At 32.7% G+C, this 26,116-nt stretch overlaps 1 protein-coding gene and 1 pseudogene across 1 annotated transcript; both read right to left on the bottom strand.

The window, feature by feature from the left end:
• Window positions 1–5,499: 5,499 nt before the first annotated feature.
• Window positions 5,500–8,614, bottom strand: LOC18103362 (uroporphyrinogen decarboxylase 1, chloroplastic-like; annotated as a pseudogene).
• An 11,641-nt stretch (window positions 8,615–20,255) lies between these two features.
• LOC7472347 (peptide-N4-(N-acetyl-beta-glucosaminyl)asparagine amidase A) lies at window positions 20,256–22,714 on the bottom strand. The gene has a single exon (XM_002316820.4). The coding sequence runs from the start codon at window positions 22,621–22,623 to the stop codon at window positions 20,617–20,619; it is 2,007 nt and encodes a 668-aa protein (XP_002316856.3). The 5' UTR covers window positions 22,624–22,714; the 3' UTR covers window positions 20,256–20,616.
• Window positions 22,715–26,116: the final 3,402 nt, after the last annotated feature.

The following is a 26,116-nucleotide window of genomic DNA, read 5'->3' as shown; positions in this document are numbered from 1 at the left end:
ATATTTATTATGGGTTTAATTTCGGATATGAATATTATAAAACCCTACCCATGAATAAATATTTGTATCCCTATTAATTTGTTTGTAATGTATACCTTCTTTTCATATCATTGTATATCTGAAAAATGATAAAAATGCCTCTTTATTTTTTGGTGATAAAGTAAAAGAAAAAATTACCAAAGGTTAGCTTAGGTGACCGGTGAGATCTTTTTAGTCTAGTTTATGTTTGGTGATTTATTTACTTCTTTTTTTCTTTTCTTTTGCAAAAAAAGTATTTTCACTAAATTGATTGCATGTGTTTTTATATAAACATATCTGCATTTAATTACTTTTATTTATAAAAACATCTTAAATTCTTATGTCAATAAAGGCGAGGGTTGATTGTCAAAGCCTCAATTTGGGATTCATTTTCTACTGTGTCTACCTTGTAAGTAGTACTTGCGTAAAAGTACTCCTTTGCATGCATGTGCACGTATGACTTGATAAAGAAATTAAAACACTAATGCCAAACTCCAATCGAAAATATGGCCAAAAAGAGCTGGTACACACCTCTTTCTGCGACGTTCACCTGACCCAATTTGTATTTCTAATCCAATTTATACGAACCCTTAATTGGAATTGTGGGTTGAAAATCAAAACTCCCTTTTAGGAGTTTGTTTCAATCTATTTTGTTAAAATTTAAAAGTATTTTTTTTACTTCAAATTAATTTTTTTTGTTAATATATTATGTTAAAAATAAATTTAAAAAAAATAAAAATATATATTATTTTAATATTTTTCCGACCAAAAATACATTTTGAAAAACAACATTTAGACCCAAACAAATATAAGCAAAGCAATTTTTCAGATGCCCGTGCTGTTGGCCTCAAGGACTACACCATCAAACTAAGTTGCCAGAGAATCTACTTCTTGTTAATTAAATCCATTTCACGAGTTTACTTAAATGAATTAAAAGGTAGTTGAGTTCTGTTCTTGCACTTGATGAGTTGGGGTGAGAAACACCAGATTCGTGCAGATGCGGACCGTCCCCAGGCCGGTGCTTTGATACAGTGGGAATGCTCTAATCACCGACGCGTAAGATACAAAACCACGCAACTGGGCTATCAATTTGTTCGGTGAAGAATGACACTGCAGTCTCGATCATGGAATATTAAATGCAATATCTTCGAACGTGCTTGTGATTTGTGTTCATCGTCTGATAGTGATCTTACCTCCGGACAAGACAACAATGCTAAACGTCATAATTAATTGATAAGTTTTAATTTCGACCCAGAACTTTTCCTTCCTTCAAATAATTCAGCCTGTAATCCATGACCTCGGATTGAAGGGAATGGCATGCGTGTGCTCGGATTATTTTCCCAGAAATTCAAATACTTGGCGGCCACCTTCGAGAATTGAAGGCCAAGGCGCATGCGGAAATTGAGGGAATATGTTTCAAGAATCCTGATCTCGGTACTCAATGTTCATCATCATCTCGTTCGTAGCTTCCCTAGTCCTATATAATTCAAAAGGAAAAAAGAAATGAAGAGGAGAACTTTCAAAGTACTGCTTTGGAGGGCCATGAAAGGAAAGCCGCCTCCCTGTCTCTCTCTTTTTCAACAAAACGTTCGGCGATACATGTGTATCATTCCAGGATTAAGTTCATCAAGGCCCACTATTCACTCGACCTGCCACTGTGCCGACAAGGAAAAGAAAACAAATAAAATGCGTGTTTGTCCATGTTTCTTTCACATTCTCAAGGCAAAATCAGGATCTCCACCATTTTCTGCGCAAAAAACCAAATAAAAAAGAAATAAGGAGGTACTCGAAAAGGTCATCAAAGAAAATGTGGAAAGATTTAAAGTTGGGAGGGCTTGATAAAGAAAGCCGTACGATTCATTTGTCTTATGTGGCGGTAGAGAGAGAGAGAGATACATGCAAGGTAAGCCGTATGTGGCCAATTTTGGTCTGATGGAGTTGATGGGAATGGCGGCTGCAACATAAGCAGAATTATAATACCATTGTCAACCATGCTTTTGACATGGAAAGAGATATCAAGAAATATCAGTGAGATGTTACCAGTTTTGTCCATGTTAAGGAAACAAATTTGAACAAACACTTTAAAGTAGTATTATTGGCTCAAAGGTTCCAGATTCCACTGCTTTAAATACAGCTCAAAACTTTTACGAGAAAGATAATCCTGCTGTCTGCTATCAAACTTACAATAGTGGAGCTTTTGGCCCATCATCTGCAGAGCCTTGAATACATTCACCATTTGATTTCTGCAAAATAATAAAAGAAACGACTGGTAAGAATGATTAGAGACTGGATGAATTGCACAAGAGTTAGGACATATAGAGAGGTACAAGACTAGGTCATCATCTTTTCTAAGAACTGCTACAAGTCGACAAGTGATCTTCATTAAATTTTACTCAGTGCTAGTAAACAATTTTAAACATGTCAGCTTCCCTTTTAAAACAATAGCATAAATTGTTGAAGAAAAAGTTTAGCGAATGTAAACTGTGGCATAGACTCTAATAATGTTAGACACCAGCTGCTGATCAAATTAACTATCAAAATTACTTGCCAGAGCATAAAGTTATTTCTTCTGGGCATAATTAATCCATATATATTGTGGCTAATGCGGTCCAATGTCCCAAACATCTATAATGGCTGCAAAACAGCACAACCCCCCTGCATTCATAATGAGAAATAAAACCCTTTTACAGCTACTTGAATGATAGAGAAGGTTGATACAACGAACTCTCTGAAAAACCAACCAGGATTTCCTAGCTACAGAATTATCAGAAATCCCACCCAAACCCCAACACACAAATAAATAAATAAATAAAACAAAGGGCATCAGGGAGTATCGCTGGCTAGCAGAGCTCTGGCTACAGTGAGAAGATGCCTTTGAGTAGCTTTAACTTGAGCTTTGTTTGGCTGCAGAATGAAGTAAATAACACTCACCTACATGCATCCTCTAAAATCCATTGCTGAAAAACATAAGCTTAAGCATGACATCAATTTTGTGCCTTTTGGCATTGTGTTAGCTTCTGTTTTTTAAATTGCTTTTTGGCTTTAAAAAAACATCAAATTTTAATAGTTTTGATGTGTTGTTGTCAAAAATAAAAAACAAATCTACAAAAAAAAAAAAAATAAACATCATTTTAATACATTTTCAATTGGAAAACACTTTTGAAGAGCACCCTGCACTGCATCACCAAACATACACGCCATCAGCAATCCCCTGGCTCCACTTTCCAAAATAATACAAGCAATTGAATTTATGGAAATACCCAGATAAAGATGAATGCACCCAAAACCTTCTCCAGGAACCCAGACTGTGAAAATAGCATGTAGTAAACACGTTCATATGCAGGAACAAAATGCACATGAGATGCAATGAAAGGGCTAGAGGAGCCGACTCATGAAAGGTGTTTCAAAACCCATGTTCATCTATCTCTCCTTCATTAGAAGAACCCTTAATAATAATAACAACAACAACAATATATACAACAGTTATGAGGTTCACAAAGACAAGAATGACAAAGTCTTTCATACTTTTGGAAATATTCCATACTACTAGTGAAATTTTATCTTTGCAAGGAAAACTCTCAGATGCCACTGAAGGATAGACTGATTGTTTCGATGAAGGATGGTAGTATTTATCAAATTCCAAGTGTTGGACATAATCTGACTGGCCCTACCTCAAAATTAGTATATCCTATCTCATTTTACGCATACTATTAGAAGAGTACCCCTAATATGACCCAGATTTCGAAGATCTGAGATTAACAAAAGAGTTAAGGTCATAATAAAATAGATACTTATAAAATGCTGCCTTAAGAAAGAAGTGTAATCAGAACACACATGCACAGATGCATACTCAAGATTATAAGACATCTCAAGAAATTGAAGTCAAAACCATGTTTGAAGTTAAAATCATCACTTATTAAGTAAAGCACAGATGATGTATTTTTGTTATTTTCCATGTTTAGCTACAGCTAGCTAGACCTCTTCCCGTTTTCTTTTGAAAGTCAAATTAACTAGGAGCAAAATTCACAGAGCAAAAATTAGTTTATAAAGTGACTTTCAACACCCCCTGCCCTCACCAGCTCCCCTACAAAAAAATCAAAAGAAGGGAGTAGAACTACCAAATGCATGTAAATGAGACATTGAAAATAAGAAATGGAAGTGCATAAACTTAATTATATGATCCCCAGAAATAATTGCAGAAATAACTCGCAGACACGCTATAAAGAAAATGTCAACGTGAAATACATTATAATTGACAGGAAATTACAGCATAAACTTAACATCTGGTTCTCATTTCTGAAGTTTTGACAGTACAAAATTTGAAGTAAGGTCACAAATGTAATTCTTCAAAACATATTTGCCAAAACAAGGCCTAACAAAATTCTCAGAGCGCAAGAAATTTAGGTTTGGAGTGACACAATGGAGCATCATAAATCGATGCATAAAAATCTTTAAGCAAAGGCTCTTAGGCCTTAGAACCTACCATGAAAAACATTTATTAGGAAACTTGAATGATTGATCCAATCTATCATATAAACTTATCACTTGCTCGAAAACAATTATATATGAATCAGCAGAATTAAAAGTTATACCTGTTCCACAGTTCAAATAGGGTTCATTTGTACCACAAAAACCATTATCAGAGTTGGTTCCACTGCATGATATGTTGAAGAAATACGAAAAAAATCCATTGAATCCAGATAATAATGCCAGTAGATTAAAAAATCAGAAAGTTGCAGGGGAAAACATGAAACTAGAGCAGGATGAAAGAAAACAATGAATTTAAAAGCTTTGAAGTAAGATTTACGATGGGGGGACAGCTAGTACCTTGACTATCCCATGATTTATGTATGCAGAGAATAAAGGACCTCAAATTGTAAAACAGGATCTCAAGACTATATCTCATTACAATGAAACAAACAGGTTAATAACAGAAAAGGATGCACAGAAAAGGTTATCTTACAAGGGAGTCACATCTGAATGCATTGCTAAGTGTTGCACCCATGCATCTGATCTCAACATCCTCCACTCTCTTTCCATCCATGGACAACCGCATCTCTGTTACAGAGAGCGAGAAAATGTGCCAGAGCAGCAGGACCTATCATCTACTCCAACAAAATAACAATTATAGTAACTATAACAATGATATCATTGATTTGCATCTGAAACCTAAACTCACATCTATTCAATAACAATGACTTCTATGTTCAAGCGGTCATTGAATGAGTGAGTTAGTGATGTCTTGTTCATCCAGATTCAGATAAGATTCCAGAAAATGAATTTGAAATTGACAGTATCTGACAAGCCACACAGGACCACGCTTGGGCATCCAAATATCTAGGTTGTAAATAGAAGAATACCACTTTTAAAGAATAGCTAAGGCAAAGCAAAGCAATCACATAAGACAAAATTAATTTTCATCTTGGAAATCTACCAGGCCATCACCGACACTAAGTATCTTTAGTATTCAATAAGCAGATCTAATAAAAAATCAATAAAATATTTATTGAACCATCTTCAACATCTTGATTACAGAAAAAAATTGAACATAACTATTTAGCTCTGGCACAAACATGTACAAAGCCTCACAGCTCTAATCAGCACCATAATCATGTAGGCTAAAATGAGATTAAACTGTCAAAATGCAAGAATAAGGTGTTTAGCTCAAAATGAACAACCAAATTATAAAACAAAATTTCTGACACCACTCCTCAAACTACCAATTTTGGTTCTTCCACCACATGACTTTGAGGTGTACTAAACTCCAAGCTTCTAGCAACTTCAAAAAAGTGTGCAACAGCTTCTTCTGGTGTACCAACAAGAACACCATGCCCAAGATTAAGAATATGTCCCCTCGGCCCAGCACATCTCACAACTCTGTAAAAGGTAAACAAATAAAAGGAATCCAATTAATAAATTGGAAACCCAAGTCATAGTTAAGCACGATGAAACGCAAGATTCGTGAGCCAAAGCAATTTATGAGCATAAAATGGGAGTAATGTTTTGCCAATGTTTTCTCTCACATCATATATCAATCTGAGCTATATGATCATAGTGCCTTGAAAGGCGTCTGAAGAATGGTTTGGAAGTAGTAGAACACCTTGCTCTTGAGTTAGCAATCATCAATTGCATTGTTGCTGACACACTAGTATGCAACCATTTGTAAAGAAGCTAATTCAAGTAATCCATAATTACAAATACAAGTACAGGAAGTATATCAAAAGAAGGAAAACTTTCAATAAACTCAATTCAAGGAACAATAAATTCACTCAAGACAACATTCCATGAACTGTATACGAAGACTCAATCTAAAGTAATTGAGTAGTGGAGGTTCAACCGGAATGACTTTAGGCTACAGATAACAAACAAGTAAGCCTTGGCTCTGAACTGAAACCACAAGTATGGGCAGCAAGGGTAAAGATTAAATTGGAGAGAATGAGTATCAGATATTTAACTCATATGATAAACCTTTGAATTTCATCAGTCAACTCAAGAAGAGGTGAAAATAAGTAAGCAGGGTCCACGTTTCCCTGCACACTGATCCCACTCCCCAAACGCTTCCTTCCATCTGCCATATCCACAGTCCAGTCAAGCCCAGTCACGTCAACACCAGTTCTCTTCATACGCTCTAGAAGGCCACCATTTCCATTAATGTAAAGAACCAGTGGTGCTTTAGGGCATTTACTCCTCACGGTACTGACTATCTGCAATTTCAGAAAGGCTACACAATCAAAAGATTCAGATCAATTCAGGAGATATTCCTAAAGCATTTCCAGTAACTTTATATATGCATAAAGCATACACGTATAGCGATTTTTCTGTCAAAAAGAAAAGGAAAAGGCAATACTGAAAATAATTTTGAGACTGCTGCACTATCTTTCATCAAGTTGAGAAGCCATGTTGTCCAATTTAGAGTTAATGTAATGGGTAAAACAGAGACTATGATTCATAACTAGTTTGATTAAACGTAAAAAACATTGCTAACTAAATTAATAGAATTAAATCCTAATGACCTCTTCAATAGTTTGATTAAACAAAAAAATAATAATGTCAACTAAATTAATAGAATCAAATCCTACTGACCTCTTCAATATATGGCTTTTGACCAACAATCCCACATGTCAGGAGGTAGCTGTCCACCCCACGAGTCAAATATTTGTATGCAATGAGCCCCTGACTCCACTTGAAAAACAATGTAGTCAGAAATCGCCTTCGTCAGATGTGAGAAGAGAGCCCTTAACACTTGTGGTGCTGTATGGCACATACTCTTTATGGTTGTATATGTACGAGTTGTACGCCCTTCCACTATATATGTAGCTATTGTCCAAGGTGCTCCAACAAAACCCAGAACTGCAGCATGCCCCTCAACCTACATAGGACATAAATAGGATGATCTAGAGAAGCAAGTTGCTATGATCTATTTTTCCACGCAAGTAAGAAAAAAAAACACCAAGCTGAGATTTTTTACAGAATACATTTCTGAAAAAACAAAAGAAATACCTCACGGCACAATATCCTAAGTGAGTCTCCCACAAACTGAAGTTTCTCTAATTCAATCGGATGCAAAGCCTTCAAGCCTTCTTCAGAACGAATTGGAGAATGAATAACAGGACCCCTCACTTCTTCTATGTCGAATGGGACACCAAATGCAGGTAGTGGTGTAAGTATGTCAGAGAAAATAATAACACCATCAGGATGAAAAGCTTCCCAAGGCTGCAAAGAAATTTCCACAATGAGATCAGTCGTCTCTGACCTCTCCCTGAAGGATGGATATTTCTCAGCAAGCTTTCTGTAGACAGCCATATACCTTCCTGCTTGACGCATCATCCACGCTGGAGGTCTACTTACAGGTTCTCCTTTTGCAGCCTTTACCAAGAGTAGATCTGAATGGAGAATGAATCAAATGAAAATATAATTAAATATAATTATTTTCGTTAACAATTTCTCATTATAGTTTAAGCATTTCTTGTAATTAATTAATTATTACTACACGAGGCTTAATTTTACAAGTAAGTCCTTATTGTTAATTAATTTTTTTGCTTCAAGTGAAGTAACCAAAACTGTAATTGAAATGAGCTGAAGAAACATAAATTTTCACTTTAAAAAAAAAATGAAACAAAAGGAGTTGATTTGAGTTTAGTCGTAGTGAATTTAAGAGCTTGCAGAAAATAGGAAGCTGCAAAGAGAAACGATGTAGTCAAATACCGGAGGAGGAAGAAGAAGAAGAAGATGAGAAGGCGACGTGGACTCTTCGGGGAGAGGACTTAGATTTTGTGGAGCGAAACCCTAACTGTAAGGGCACGATTGAAGAGGTTCTCCATGTTAAGCAACTGCAGCGATTAACAAAATCAGTCGAATTGGAGAAAGCTTGAGAAGTAGAAATTCAAAAAAAAAATGGAAAACCTGCAGATAAAGAAATGAAAATTGTGAGAAAATTCGAAGGTAACAGCTTTTACCTTGTAAGAATATTATAAGAAGAAGAAGAGCAGTTCATTTTGTTTGTGAACAATCGAGCGAGAGACAGAGAGAGTGTTTGTTTTTTCGCTAAAACAAAGTATTTTTAAATTTTTGAATTTGTTTAAAAAATCAGCATTTTATATTTTTGAAAATGCAGCGCGCATGCCATATAAAATCAATGGCTCTATTTGCCAAAAATTTGCCAGGTTCTCTATGACCCGAAGCCACGCGAGGGTCGTAGCCGAACAAATCTAATGACAATTTTCTCTATAACCTCAAATTATTTTTGTTAACATATTGCTAAAATTATGAAATTTTAGGATCAAATGCATATTATTTTGTATAATATTTGAATTGTCTAAACACTATTAATTTAGTTTGATTTGTGTTTAGATTTTAAAATAAATTAATTAATTATGTTGAATTATAGATTTATTTTTTTTAGGTTGTGATTATTTTATTGATATTAAATGTTGAAGTATGAATTATTGGTTTTACTTGATCTTGAGTTGATACACAATAATTTGTCTTGAGATAATATCTCGATTAAAATAGTTTGATTTTAAAATGTTTTTTTTTTGTTTTGTCAAACATGGCCTTAATTTAAATTAAATAAAGTTTCAAATTTTTTTGGAAGATCATCTTGCTATTAATTTCAAGTCCTCATAATTTTTTACCCTCGTATATTTAATATTTGGAAGTGTGATCTACACATGAAGTTCTTTTTTGGAATTAGGTAAATCAGTTTCCTTCCATAAAAAAATTCTTTAAAAAATACAATTTTATTTTAAATTGCATATGGTCAAGTCTCTCAAAAATAAAAATAAAAATAAAAATCATATTTGCATAAATAATAAAAATAAAAAAATACAAGGCATGATTTAGCATCTTTAAATACAAAAATTCAAGAAAATAGATTTGTTGATATATTTGCATGTATTTTTAGATTTAATAACTAGTTTATGAAATCCATGAGAACTTAGTCTACATTAAAAAAATAACAAAAATTATTTTGTTTGTTCGAATATTAAGGATTACAAACTTATATCTTAGTAGATTAGGTTTTAACCTGAAAAGATAAAAATCTCTTTATCGAAAAGGATTTTTATTAAAAACTTTAGACAGACTAACGGTTAGAAAACATAATAATATCTTAGTTTATATGAGACAAATAAACAATACAGTTTACTTTATGTAAGATGTACTAGGGGTGATGCGTTCTTTCTATACATAATTATTCTCCTTATCCAGACTCTGAGATTAGTTAGAGTTCTTATTAATCAAAATATTAGGTAGTGACTCCATCTTTTTTTAACTGATAAAGATCAAAAATTTCTTATTCTTTCTACTCATCACCATAAAAGATCCTACTCTAGGAAGATGATCATCGTGACGTCGCACATGTGCCACAAGTCTCATTAGAATTGACAACATTGTACTTTCTCATAGTCATTGCTTTGTTATTTATATCATCTGATATGTATTATGTGTGTCCTGCTTGCAAATCGAACCTCATCAATTCTATAATTGTTAAAATCAACCGAAGACTTATTATCATTAGAATATTTGATTTTGCTAATTTTTCTCTTTTGTTTAAAGAAGCAAAAAGGAGCTTAAATTTTGGATTTTAAGGTGTTTAAAGGATCAACTTAATTTTACACTTAAAACAAAAGGTACACACATGATCAAATTGATAATATTGAAAAAACAATTTCTAAATCATAATTTTCTATTAGAGAATTTGTAATACTTAATACCTAAAAAACCCTAAATCATGCCTTGGTAATTGATTTCTTGCTAGACCCGCGCATATTTGTTTAGAAAGAAAAAATGTTTTTCTCTCTCCCCTCTTAACCCTTATATAACCCATTTTCTCATTCTTCTAAAATTAGAACAAACAAAACCCATGTCAATCGAGGCTGCTCGCTACTCCTTTTCATCAGCCTGTTGCTTCTAGTCTTGCAAAAGGGATTAAAATCCCTTACTCTCTTTTATCTCCCTTTATTCTCTTTTAAGGTCATAATGGTTCCTCTTATCTTTTATCCTTTTCTTTTCTCTTTTTTTTTTTAATTTTCTCACCTTTTCTTTCAGTCTTCTTTCCTTATCCCTCTCTCATTTGTCCCGAGAAGAAAAAAGAAAAAAAAGGAAGAATATGCAAAAACCTGAAACAATCTTTTAAAGCCATTTAACCATCCAAGAGCTTAAAAGGCAATAACATAATTAAACTATTAGAATGCATAGTGTTATGAGTCTATAACCACATTAATTTCACAACATCATTTAGCTTTTTTGTTAATGTTAATTACTTATATACAAAAAAAACATGAGAATCATTATGGGCTTCACTATTCAGCTCCATTTTTTTTTAATTCAACCTTTTTTTTTCGTTTCAATTTCGTTTTTTTCCTCAATCTCATTCTTAAACGTTTTTAACACTAATTTGGGTTGCCTTTGTACCAGCCATGTCAATTGAATTACGTTAATGCAACTTTCACATGGTTTGATTTTATACCTAAGTTGGGCGTGGAATCAGGTTGAGAGGTTTTTTTCCTATCAATTTCATCCTTTTTTTCTTAATTTTATCTTTAGACATTTTTTTTCAATCAGCTAGGTTGTCTTTGGACTGATCAAGTTGACTTGGTCACATCAGGGCAACTCTCATACGGTTTAATTTTAAACTTGGGTTAGACAAGAAGTTGGATCGAGATATTTTTATTTCAATTTTATCCTTTCTTTTTTTTTCTCAATTTTATCCTTAAACTTTTTTTACCAATCGGCCAAGATGCCTGTGGACTGGCCAAGTCAACTGGAAAACATCTAAGTAACTCTCACATAGTTTAATTTTAAACCTAGGCAAGGCAATGAGTTGAATAAAAAAAATTTAAGGTTATCCCGCTAAGTTGGGTTTAATAAAAATGTCAAATTGTTCTTTATAGCCTGTGTCGCACGTGTGCATGCGAAGTTACGGCATTGGGATTAAGGAGTTGCCATATAGTTGTTTGGTTCAGGATCACTAGGAGACCCAAATGGACTGGTCTTATATGAAATTCTAAGGTAAATGACTAGTTGTGGCTAGGAAAGGTATTAACACCCCTAACACTAATAAAAATTCTAAGGTATTAGACCCGGGTAGACTGGTCTTATATTAAATTATAAGGTAAGGGACTGGTTGTGGTTAAAGAAGGTATTAACACCGCTGAATCAGGTTTAATAAAAATGTCATATTATTCTTTATGGCCTGTGTCGCACATGTGCGTGTGGAATTGTAGCATCGGGATTAAGGAGTCACTACCTAGTTGTTTGGTTTAAGATCACTAGGAGACTTGGATGAATTAGTCTTATATGAAATTCTAAGATAGGGGACTGGTTGTGGCTGTGGAAGGTATTAACACGCGTAGCGCACCTTACCTTGAGGTAATCTGCTTTGTGTGGTCTAGATATGGCTTAAATGTATTGATGGGTTCCTAACTAATGATCCATCTATAGCTTAAAATAAAGATTTATTCACATGAATAAATCTAGCATTTTGAATTCATTATGAGCTTGTATGTCCAGATAAATTCTTGTGGGAAGAACCCATGTAGGCGCCTTGACAGGGTTCACCTATTCTGAAAGACAAAAGAATTTTCCACAACTTGTATATTGTGATGAAAAACAACTTGTATATTTTCTAGTCAACTTCTGGTTTTAAATGTCAGCCTATTTGTAGGTCCAATATTTATACCAGAATGTTAACCATTAATTCTCACGGATTAAATTTTTTAGGGGTTATTGAAATATTGGTTAAGTTCTCATGGATTCAATAAATTAGTTATTAAATCTAAAAGTGCATGCAAAGATATTAATTTATCTTTTGAATTTCTTTGTTTACTTTTATGTGGTGAGTGATTTTGCTTTGGATCAAATATGACAATTAGGAAATTTTTAAAGAAGTTGGTGAGTTTTTAAAAAAACCACTAACTAAATATGACATGACTCCATTTATCTTCTTACATCCTTAAAAATTAATGTATGAATACTTTTGCTTTGGATGCAATAACTGATGATACATTTAGGGAATTTCTAAAGAATAAGGGGTGTTTTTCCTTTCTAATATATATAAAAAAATGATGGTAAATATTACAGTTTTGTAAAAATCATAGTTCTCACCTGTAATATTTTTAAAAACTATCGTTAGGAAATGTGATATTTTAAAAAATACACACAAATGAACTTGCACAACAACCGTAACAAAAAAAAAAAGGAAAATGAAAGAAACAATGAATGAATGAAACCTTAGAGGCATACCGATGACAACACCTTTAATACCTTCACTTGCCATTAGGTGATGCATGTGGTAACTGTAGTCACCTTTGATGACCCTCTTTAATGTTACTGAATTCATCTTACTAAGATCTTTTTGATGTGTTATAACTTATTTTTACCCCATCTTTCCAATATATTTTAAAAAATCAAAATTAAAAAAATAAGAAATAGTGAGCAAAATGGCAATTGAGCAGAGAAATAAGGATCAAAATAAATATGAAAATTTAATTCCTTTTCCAAAATAATTATGACTTTAAAATATTAATAAGAGATGGGATCAGAGAATTGAGAGATAAAAGTTTTTTAGATAAGGGATAAGAAGAGGTAGGAAAGATAAGCAAAGCATGAGTTATAAATAGACTAAAAAAAAAAAGAGTTAAATAAAAGCTTTAATCTTTAAAAGGGTTCTATTCATGAAAAGTAAATACTTGGGTGGTTTTTTAAAATATAAATAAAAAATTTTCTTCTTTATATCGAAAAAGCAACTCATGGATGGTATAATCCTTAAAAAGATTATATTCACAATAGATTAAAACTTTGTAGTTTTTTAAAAGATAAAGTTTTATTTTTGAAGAATCAATCCAAGAAAGGAAAAATCCTTAATAAGGTTTCATCCTCGTGAAGTTTAAACTTTCTTATTTTTCATATAAAAAAAATATGAACACTTTCTTGTAAAAATATTACTTGGTCATTTTTTATGAATATTTAGGTCTTGCGATGTGTTCCACCCTACCATTATGTGGCTGTTTGGTAGTGTGGCTGCGGGTGAACTGGTTCACCCGCAGCCACAGTTTTTCTTGTTTGATTAAGCAAAAAATACAATTTTTTTTTGTAGGACCCACCATTTATTAAAATTGTGCCGCAGGTTTACCAAAAGTTGTATTTTGCTGCTTCTTGCGCGCGGAGAAATCATTGAACAGTGGAGCATGCCTTCATTGCACAGTGGAGCATGCCTCCACTGTTCACATGCCTGCCGGACCGGGTCCGGTCTAAAGCTAAAAATGCATTGAACCGGGTCCGACCCAGTAAAATAAATAAAAAATTATTTTTTTATTTTTAATTGTATTTTATTTGAAAAACTAGTGTTAAACATTATTCAATGACACTAAATAAATTAGACGGAGATCGTTTGATGACGTAGCATTTGCAGAATTTGATCGCAATCCTAATTTTGTTTCAGATTATATTTTACCCAATGTTGTTGCGCTCTTAAGAAACCAAGAAAACTGTAGTCCTTGTCGGATGTATTTCATACGTGATGAAATTGTAGATAGTTTAATGGAACAATAAAAAATATTTTATATAAAGTATTATTTATTTCATGATGTAATAGCAATAGTTAAATCTACAATATTTAAATTTAAAACCATCAATATATATATATATATATATATAACCTCAATTTGAAAAGCAATTTTTTAACCAAACACATAAACTATTTTTTGTTCAACCACAGTTTTAGCCAAACATATATAAATATCAAACCAACCTCAACTAAAAGTATTTTTTATAAAATAACTTTTTTCAAACCACAACCACAACAGCTACCGCAGTACTAAACATACTCTATGATTAGACTTATGCTGAGTCATGGTGACCCTATAAAGGCTCATTAAATGTGAGTGGTAACCTTTAAACCCATTTTAGGCATAATTAAGTAAAATAAGTTTTAAACTCAATTTATCATCCACCATATTTTTTGTGTCCAATGCTTGTATTTTAAAAGTGAGAATTAGGCCTTATCACTAGACCAAGTTTAAAATCATTGTTTTAGGTTATAGTAATCATTTACCCTAAATTCATACATGTCAATTTAGGCAAAATTTCTTATAATTACACAATATGTATTTTTATCATTTAAAATAAGAACATAATGCAACTTACCTTAAGTGGGATGCTTTAAGATTATTCTTATCTTCTCTTTAGCATAATCATCCTCTTAACAAGAAATTTGAAGATTAGTTAAGGTTTCTAATTACTATAAAACTAGGTGGAGACTTTCATATTTAATTTTACCCTATTGAATCTAAATGATTAAGACCGATGACATGTTCCTTGCAAAAGAATGATGACTATATTAGGGACTTAATAAAGGCTAGGCTTTGTTTGCTTGTTTAAGAATAATTTACTTAATTGTGGTTTTTTGTGTTTTTCACCTGAATTATTTAATTAAATGTTCCATTTGTCTATTTATATGCTTTCATTTCATGCATTTTTTGATATGGACTTGTGCCATGCACACACTAAACGACACCTTCTTTGCACACACATTGCCTTAAGTTAGCATTCGAAATTATGGTGTCTCAATGTGGCTTCACCTTAGACTAACACTCATGAAACCTCAAACTCTCATCAAAAGTTAAGAAGGTCACGATTAGTAGTCGATGTGAATTTTCATGGTCTATATTTCTTGCACCCTATAAGCTCGAGTTTGACTTTTAAGGTTTGTTTAGCAATAAAGAACCCTTTGAGACCATTAGGTTAGCCAACCTATCTATATATAATGGCTAGAACCTTCTCCTATGATGTCTCATTATAATATCATTGGGTAAGCTTGATGAGCATAAAATTTCATAAGATAGGTAATAAGATGATTGAAATGGTAAGGTGTACTCAAGAACAATTTTAAACAGAGTATAAACACTGAAAAAAAATAGAGGGGGATTGTTTGAGTAAGAAGATTTCAATATGGAATATCTAATCTAAAACATTTGTATCCTATTATCAAAGCGGGTAAACTCTTGGAAAAAAAAGAAGTAAAGGTGACATCACAAGAAGCTTAATAATTATAAGCTTTTGATACTTACTGGTGAGTTTAGACGATAGGAAGATACCATGGAATGAGCAAGAAAATACCATGACTTCATAGCTTACTAATGAACCATTTTGTATATTACTTTGTTTTTTAATGAATAAATTTTTTAAAGTTTTCTTCTCAATTCGTATGGGTTAAGGCTTAGAATGTTTTTCACATTTTTTGGATAAAGAAAAGTCATTTCTGAATATCTATATTTATACAAGATAATTTTGAGTTTTTTTTATAATTAAAAAAAGAGAAATAAACACAAAGTACAATTTAGAAGCTCAATTCTTTTCAAAATCCCACATAAGAGTAAGTTATGGAAGATAAAGAGGGAACTCAAGTCGGGTTGAATCAGATCAACTCCTTGAAGGATGAAATGACTTGGCTAACTAGCTTGTTAAAATAGACTATTCACTCTAAATAGCTTGATGAAAGACTTTCACAAAAAAAGTCCACTACGACAAGATCATCCTTTTGCCCTCCTATATTGGACAAAACAACTTATCTAATTCTTCCACTCCGTCCTCTTATGCATCTTCATGAGAAGAGTACTTTAAATGCATATTTAATTAATCATAACTTGTCGTTTGTTTCTCCAAGATCATTAAAGGTCCCTATTGTCGTGCCAAAAAATCCATCACAAACTACTAGTGCAATTTCGTGATATGATGCACTCTCTCCTCAAGGACAAACACCTCCATCATTATTTTAGCATGGTCCAAGCCATAAAGAAAAATGCCACGAGTCATCTTTTTTTCCAGTTCCTTTTATTAACATCTTATAAATGTATATTGGATAACACCTCAACCACTTAAACCTTTCCAACCGTCTTTTCCAAAATAGTATAATAAGAATTTAAGCACGAGTACCATGTAAGAGTTGTAGGGTATTTTATTGATAATTGTCGAGGCTTTAAAAAGTAGATTAACAACCTAATCAGACATGAAAGATTATCATTTGAAGAGAGAAAATGGTGTGTACAACATAACCATAAAAGGACAAGAGACCATTAGAAAAGAAGACTTGTATGATCTTTTTTCTGTTGATGAAATGAATCATGCACTAAATGTTAGCATTTCTAGAAAATTCAAAGGCATTGAATTTATTAAGTATACAGAAGCTAATGTTTAGAGACCCACCTTAAAGTGTACTACAATAAAATGACTAAATTTATTCATGATAAAAAAAAATATTAATCCATTACTTTTAATAAAGCTTGGTTGGACCTACTCTTAACTAATATATAGGGTTGGATAGCTTTAAAATAAAATATATAGACAACTCTAATAGATACCATTTTTAAATAGATTGGACTTAACTTAAAGGTGACTTTGAGTAAGTTTGACTTTTAAAGAATGGAGAAAATAAATAAGGAATTAATCAAGGAATATGCTATAAGGTTTCACGAAATGGTAGCGCAAACTTACCCCTCTCTATCCAAAAAAAGAGCTCACCTCCATTTTTATTGACACTTTAATGCCTTCATACTATGAGTACTTGATTGATAATTCATCAACTTATTTTATGGATGCGGTGACCATAACATAAAGGGTTGAGCTAGGCTTGAAATTAGAAAGATCAATAATTTAACAATGAGGTTTGGTGTCATATCAAATAATAAATAAAAATATGGCTTTTAGACTGAGAATCATGACCACAAACATTCTATCTAGTCGCCTCAAGTATTGTTGAGTGTCACAACATCATCAACCTCTTAAGTGTCATTATCCAATATTGATGTATCTTTATAGCTTATCATTGTTTACCAATAGCTTATGGATACTAGACACATCATCTCATTCATGATGAATCTCATATCGTAGGTGGTATAATTCAATGTGAAGTGTGAATATCATAATGGGATTGTAGGCCATTTAATTGAAGACCATAAGAATTTCAGGTATCAAGTTTGAAAGTTGGTCAGCAGGGGCCATGTTTCATTTGTGAAGAATAATGGTACATATCATATCATCGCCAGTCCATCAATGACATAGTAAGTGATCAACTAGGATGATGATGAAAGAGACGTTTGATGTATGGCACCAAGTTATAAATGTTTGGCAAATCGAAACTGATATGATATGGAATGAGGGTTATGTTGTCAACCCATTTTTATTATTTAATTTTATGAACTAAGTCATCAAAAATTTTATTTTTCTTGGATTTTTTTATATGTTTTAGGGTTATGTTTTTTTAGGACCATATTGCATTTTTAATCAATTTTGTCTTTGTTTTCTTGGTCTAATTGCTCTTTTCAAATCAAGAGATATTTTTGTGAAAGTAATAGTAAATTAATTAGTCAAATTTCAAGACATGTCATGCTAATTTTAGGAGAAAACCTTTCTTTTTATGAATCCCAAAATCTCATAAACTTAAAAGGTATAGTCCACATTATCTTTTCTTTTTTAATTCCTAAAATGTACTATCTTTTTTTAATAAGCCTTAGAAAGGTGAATTCTTACTTCGAACTTTCTTCTTGAACCTTGTAATGCCCTTTTCACTCCCAACAAACCTTTAAAGGAAAAATCTTGCTTGAAATAATTCAGTGGAAACTAAATGATTTGATAACTTATAATGATAAATAGTGTGCATTCAAGTCATGATCCTACCATTTATTCTCAAAGGTTAACCTCATAGTTTTTCTAATTAATAATATTTGAACAAGGCTAAGACTTTTCAACATAAACAAGTTTGAGTTAGGGATAAAAAAGACTATTTTTGTTATAACTTTAACAAACAAAAGTTCATTCATTATTGTCCTATTTTTAGCCTTAAATATCTTTTTTTGATAGTAACCTATAACAAGATCATCCCTCACACTAAGGGTATGTTTTAGAAGCTCTTGGACAATCAATGCAATTCTCCAAATAAAAAAGAAATGGAAAATGTGAAAAGGATAAAAGTGTTGCAAAAGAGAGAAAAAACAAAAAATATTAAAAAAAAACACTTTCTTATAAATATTATTTAGTCATTTTTTTGTGAATATTTAGGTCTTACAATATGTTCAACCCTACTATTGTGGACAAATTTGGGTTCAGTTAGTGTGACTTCACAAATATCTATTGAGTGCAAGTGGTGACTTTTAAGCCTATTTAGGTATAATTAAGTAAAATAAGTTTTAAACCCAATTTATCATTCATCATCTTTTCGAGTCCAACACATGTATTTTAAAAGTGAGGATTAAGTCTTGTCGCTAGGCCAAGTTCCAAATCATTGTCTTAAGTTTTAGCATTCTTTTATTCTAAATTCATACATGTCAGTTTAAGTAAAATACTTTGCAAGAGCACAATATGTATTTTTATCATTTAAAAATAAACACAAGGAAACTTACCTTAGGTAGTATGGTTTAAGATGATTTTTATCTTTACTTTAACATAACCAACCCCTTAACTAGAAATATAAAAACTAATTATGGTTTTTAATTACCATAAAACTAAATAACAATTCTTATATTTAATTTTACCCTGCTAAATCTAAACAATTAAGATCATTAAGATGTTTTCTACAACAAAATAATATCATGAATGTCATCTTCAATATACCTTCAAGGTCTCATTCTTTCATTCTCTTCTTTTCTTTTTTTTCTTTTCTCTCTCATGTTTTGGTTATTGTCTAAGCCTATTTGGGTGTATTTCTTAAAATACCACACTTCTCAACTGTGGATTTTTAAAATATCGTAGGTGGGAACTGAGGTCATTTCCAAGTTGTAGCAAAACCAATTTGACACGACCCCATCTCTCCTTTTCCATGTAGCAAAACCACTTGAAGATCTCAATCCTGCTATTAGGAAAGGACAGCACTAGGAAGTAGGAACAAATTTCATTATGTTTCAAGCATCAAAGAATGGATCCAGCACTTCAATTTAGCTTATTTAACATCAAGCATCAGCTGCAACTTATCTTTCTGCAGAGTGTCTGCATTGAGAGAATGCAGATCCATTCATACTGTATATGCAGCCAACTTATCCAAGTCCTTAACGTGTCGCTCTTGTTCACCAAACATTCTTACTGCAACCGTATCCGATCCACGTTTTCAGCTGGAATGAAGTATAGCTCACACTGAAGATCCACATTCAGACTCAAGATCATACCCTGACTTGAATTTTATTCACCAGACTGCTATGGCGATGAAAAATGTGTAGACTGCAAAGCTATTTACAAGGAATTACTACCAAATTATGCTTATGGGGTTGAGATGCAAACAATGGCTAATTGAAGCCCTAAATAGCTGAAATGCAATGGTGATTCATATGAAAGGCAAAACAACCCAATTATTTTCAAGAGCCTCTCTAACTTGGCCAGAGTTAACACGAGAACAAGGAACATGTCTAGACAAACACCAATGTTTCCAATGCCATGTCATAGCTCCCGCAAGGTGTGCCCTATCAAGAATCCCATACAACTATCATCCAATCGGTGCATTATTGATGAAGTGATGAAACTACTGGGAAACAAAAGAGTGGGAGGAGCTCCCAAAGAGAAGATCCTACGAATTGGGGAATAAGACACTGCCACTATTTGATATAGCAAGTACGGGAAATGAAAGGCAGGGAGAGCATGCCTCGACGCGTAAAGCCTGGAAAGGGCTTTTAATGATGACTTGCCAGTAGTGTTCCATCATTTTCCAAGTTTATGGAATATGTTTCGAGTTGCACGTTGTCTACAACTTTAGCTCCACATATAACACCCTTGCTCTGAATTCAATTGTCATTGCCATGGTGAAGTGTCAAAGTTCGATTTTCACCATGAAATCCAACAGAGCTATCTATCTTACTTAGCTACTAACCTAAAACACTACCAGTAGTGATTGCTTCAGAAGACCACCACAAGACAAGGTTTTACAGCATACCAGCATCGTGCCTTGTTTAACCAAGGCTCATCTCACTGTAAATTCTCCTAAAACTGTAACACAAATTATGTTCTATTTGAAATATTAAAAGAAAAAAAGTTACATAAAATTTTATTGGCTCACAGTTTTCTTACATGGACGAACCCTCTGGAGCATCCCCTCATGAAACACGCTCGATAAAACGATCAAACTCCATCATGATACTTATTCAGTAATTCAGATGCTAGAGAAGCCCTTCGAGCTGGAAATTGCCACCATCTGCCAAGTCCAAAACCTAGATGAGAATGATTCCTTTCACTGCATGTATTTCCAACATTGTCATCTAGAATAGTGTAGTTTGAGCTGCTTATGTTCCTGAAATAGCAGAAGCCACTACCATTGTATGTGTATTCCTGTTGTGTGCTCCCCATACCACTTTGAACCAAGTTATTCTTCACAACCATAACACCCTGCCCATTCTGCAGATTTCTGAGAATGTTCGATGCAAATCCCAAACCAGCATGTTTAACATTTTTCTCATTGAATCCCAACGTAACATTTGCCACCGACAAGGAAGTGCCATTTCCTTGATCCATGTAGTCAGAGTACATGTCAAACTCGAAATTTTTTAACGACTTGAATGCTTTAACATTAGAGGATGGCTTCCTGAAAGAAACATTATCAGTAAATTTAATCGTCTGATTCACGATCTGCAAATCACCATCCTTGCCCATCTCCATCAAGTTGCGGTAACCAAAGTGTTGATTAAAACGGGTAGTGATGTTCCCATGAGAGGACTTTACCCATCCATTTGAGGAGATGAACCTGCGTGCACTTGTCAAGAATTTTCCATTCAAACCTGTAAAATTTGATACCAAAGATAAAGCAAGAGGCTTGCTTTCATGTTTCAAAAGCTTCCCTTCTGTAATTGTGCTCCTATGGTCCAGCCAAAGATGCAAATTGGCATCTATAAACCACACATTCAAAGCATTCGTGACACTAAATCCTAACTTGTGAGTCTTTCCATCCAATATATTTCCTAAGAAGGGCGTGATTTCAATATCATAAGAGGGGAGATCAAATGAACCAATGGCAGTAATGGGTCTCCACAAGAGAGGATTAATCCCACCGGTAAAAACCACAGTAAAAGGCCAAACTGCGCCAACAATCTCTCCATCAAGACTAACCACAACCTCTCTAAAAGGTCCATTTCCCGGGAAACCAGTGAGATTATTTGCAATAATATACTCATTAGGATAATTTCCATACCAAAATTCATCATTCTCATGAAAAGAAACATAAACCTCCAACACAGCCCTGTACACATTTTGAGGTATCTTGAATTCCTTCGCCTCAGAATCAGTAGAATTCTGAATTTCAAACCAAAACCCATCATTCAACGGAAAATTTCGCGAAATGGGCAAGATCAAATCAGCCTTAGAATCCCTCCCAGATGCCAAATTATTAAAACCATGATCACTATGACTCAATTTCTTTTCAGCAGGATAAAAGTAAATACTTACATTCACATGGTATATACCAGTATAAGTACTATCAACGATATTACCCATATAAACAGCAAATTCTTGAGTCTCATTCTTAACAAGCAATGAATAATACCTTGTTATATCCTTCCGAACAGTCCAAACAATCCCAGTTGCTCTAGGCTCCGCAGTGCAACTCCTAAGAAGCTCCACACCACCTAACCAAACCCCAAAAATACGATCAAATTGCCTCCCTTTGCAAGTTGCCTTCCATTCAAGGACAATCTTGGAGAAATCTTGAGATGGGCAATGAGAGGGAGGGGTATAGTTTACAAGAACAGGAGGTTTGCCATAAGTAGAGGCAAAGTCGTGTTGGAGAATAAAGTGCTTGCAAGGTTTAGTATTGGGGACATCTATGGGTTTGGTAACTTCAAAGAAAACAGTTGGTGGGGTGTCATTGAGGGGTTTATGGGCTGGGTGTGTTTTGGTTATGGAAGTGGGTTCTGTAAAGAGATGTGATTTGAGAAGGTTGTTGGTTTTGTGGATGTTAGCTGTGGAGGAAAGAGGGTGGAGGAGAAAGACGAAGAGGAAGGGGAGATGGAAGAGAGAAGCGGCCATTGACTGGTTGTTGTTAACTCTCTTTTTTCTTTTCTTTTCTTTTCCTTGAGATGAAAAAAGAAAGAACGCTTTTTGGAGTGCTGTTTTCTCTGGAGAAACAACACTATACATAGGTTGATTGTACAAGAAATTCTGTTGTTGGAGTAAATTACAATACTCAAGATGAAAACAATGAATAGGAGGTGGAATTACGCGTGCGGCATCACAATGGTCCAGGAAATGCTGTCCGATTAAGGGATTGCCAGCCAAGGTCAGGTGGGCCAAATTCTTCTTGCTTGGTCTTTTTGATGAAGAAGTAGAGAAATATAAATGCTTTTACATTGAAAAACAAAAATATATATTAATTTAATACGTTTTTTAAGATAAAAATCATTTTTAAAAGATAATTTTAAACATATTACCAAGCTCGTCCTAATTTAAGGAAATAAAAATAAAATCTTGCTGGCAATGGCGTAGAATCAGGAATGTTTTTAGGCTTTATAGGAAGAACATCAATGATAAATTCGGTTGTGCGGGGTGAATCCCAATCTAGTAAAAAAATATTAGGAAATCAATGTGCAAACACTCAGATTGAAATTGGATTTACACAGTAAAATTAATATTTTGCTCTCCATGGTAAAAATCATATAACTTGCTCACAGGAATAATACCATGGGGTAAAATGATCATTTAACTTTTTATTTGTATAGTACTATTAAAAGTTTAATTTGCTTAATTGTTAGGGTAAGGGTATTTTTTATCTCTATCTTTGTTAGCATTACTATGATTACCAGGATACTCTTAGAATTAAAAAAAAATCTATAGCTTAGGTTAGGTTATGGGGCCTTTTGGTTTTTTATTATGGTTTGTATATTAATATCATATGGATAAGGGTGTTTAGGTCTTTTGATGAATTAAATTTAAAAAAACAATTGTTAGTAAATACAACACATAAGAAGTACTTGCACTCTTTAGATGATGTTTGCGATGTCTTCTAGCTGCTAAAATAGCCAACTATCATCTTTTACGACGTATCATGTGGAGGCGCATCTAATTAGAAGATGCGTGTAAGACATTTTATAACGGTCAAACAATAATTAAATCTTTCTCTCACTTCCTCTCGAAAAACATGCCAACTAGCCAAAATTAAATGTTGATCTTCATTTTTTTTTATTTCAATTGCGACCCTCATTATTTTGATTGTTTTTTATTTCTTTTGAATTCTCTTTTGATCTTTTTTTAATTTCATCTCTTAGCATTTTATATCATTTGGTATTTATATCAAATTTAATCTTTATTTCTTAATTATTTTTTTAATTTTTATTTTTCAATTTCATCTCTTACCATTTGATATGATTTAATTTTTATGTCATATTTGACCTTATTCTTCTAATTGATTTTTTAAATTGATTTTTTTTCAATCTCATCCTTCAATATTTGATTTGTTTAGGATTGTGCTTCACAAATATTTTTTGGTGCGGTGATCTCGGTCTTATGACCCTAATCACAGGTATGGAATCTTAACCCAAATTTATATCAGTTTATTTTTGTCTTTTTTTCATTAATTTTATGTTTTTCCTTTCATTATTCAACATTGATTTTATTGAATATTAAGCTTATTTATTTTTTTCTTTCTATGACGAAAACCTATCCTTGTGGTCCAGGTCATTTTTCATGCTAGCTCAGATTGGCTCAAGGCTTTTACATCATTTTATTTTATGTTTTTATCAATTTTATTCCTCATCCTTCTAATTACTTTTTTTATGCATTGCAAAAATTTGATTTTCAGCCGTCAACATTGGATTATTATGGATTGAACTTTGTTATTTTTTTTTCAATGCAGTCATTCCTGTCTCATGACTCGAGTCACGAGTATAAAATATTTGTCTAAGTTGACATCAGCTTTTTTTTGTAATTTTTTTACACCTATTTTTTTTCCTTGATTTCAGCATTCGATATTAATTTTATTAAAAATTAAGTTTTTTTATTTTATTTTTTATATGTTTTTTATGAAGATGTCTCAGCCTCATAATTTAGATCACAAGTTTGTTGTGCTAACTCGAATTTGGTCGAATATTTTTTTTTTTCATTTTTCTATTTCCTTTAGCATTAAGGTCTAAAGTTTATTCGCAAAATTTTCTTTTGCTTTAAAACACGTTGGTTCCATATGTCGTTTCTGGTGAAAATGAAAAAACGATTGGGTGGATCAGGATCTACTACTTCTTCTTTTTCGTGTGCTGGCGATGGAGCTACTGGAACGTGCAAAACCAAGAAAAATCCACAAACAACTGATTTTATTTTTCATTGAATCTGTTTCTCTCCATCAAAGTTAAGTCATCGCTGCTACTATACATTAAAAATATCTTGTTTGGATTTGTTTTAAAATTAACAATTTGAAAATAAATTTTTAATTTTTTAATTCTTTTGAAAAGACAATTAAAAAAAAACGATTTAAATACATCAAAAATATATTTTTTTGAATTTGTTTTGTTATTTTTAGCTATTTTTTGGACTTAAAAAAAATCAAAAAAATCAAAAATCATGTTACGACATACACAAAAATTGAAGTCCATATGGCATAAAATACTCTATCATGATAAATAAAATATAAACTGCCCTATTTTAGAAATACAAATTTAAGACTGCCTTGTTTTGGGAAAGAACTCCACCATTGGATGAAGTGATCCTTACACGAACCCGCTAATCTTCTAAAAGAAGGCAAAATTTCTTTGAGCTATTTAGAGCATTATTTTGGTGATTATTTTCCATAGAAAACTTGTGCAATTTGAGAAACTATTAGGAAGATTTAGCTCGTCATACCATTTGTAGAATAGTATGATACATACAAGATACATGAGGAATTTCACGAGCACCATAAAATTTCTTCAATTATTATATTTTATTAATATATCTTTTTTGCTCATTGATCTTTATATTAGATGTGATGTAATTAATATGCCTAATAATGTATTTTATTGAAGTAAAAAAACAATGTCGATGTCGGTATGGGTGAAAACAACGATGGGGTGCCAAGTGAGTGAGATGTTTTGGATAGGCGGGGGAACATGAAGAAACAGAGATGATATAGAAAGATATTTTTTATTATATAATTAACGTGGATGTTCAGGTAAATTTATGTATATTTTGACTAATTTTACAGGTTTTAAGTTAACAATCATATAAATTTTTAATGATTCTAAAAAAATTCAAACTCGTTATTATTAAAAAACAAACTTAAAATATGACTAATTAAACTATCTTTTATACAAAAAAACTTTAACCAGAGGAGCTAAGAGGGGAGGAAATGTATTGGCATATTGAGTCAGGCGTGCAGGGGAGGAAAAAGCAAATTCATAGTGCTGTTTGCTGAGGCAATATGCTTGAATTAATTTTAATAAAAATAAATTGGGTTTGTGTAAAAGAAATACATGGAAATGAAGAGAAGAGAAGGACCTAATTTGGAGACAAATCAGTGGAGAAATGAAGAGAAGCAAGGCTAGAAGAAGCAGCTAGTGTGTTTGGCATTGTGTTTGAAAATTATTTTTAAAAAAAATTGATTATTTTTTTTATTTAAATTAATATGTTTTTAATATTTTCATATTATTTTAATATACTGATATCAAAA

Source organism: Populus trichocarpa, chromosome 11, assembly GCF_000002775.5.
Source record: "Populus trichocarpa isolate Nisqually-1 chromosome 11, P.trichocarpa_v4.1, whole genome shotgun sequence".
Classification (NCBI taxonomy): Eukaryota; Viridiplantae; Streptophyta; class Magnoliopsida; order Malpighiales; family Salicaceae; genus Populus; species Populus trichocarpa.
This window is presented reverse-complemented; position numbering and strand designations above follow the sequence as displayed.

Excerpts from the sequence above, each read along its gene's own strand:
- LOC7472347 (XM_002316820.4), bottom strand. The coding sequence starts at position 22,623 with ATGTATAGTGTTGTTTCTCCAGAGAAAACAGCACTCCAAAAAGCGTTC.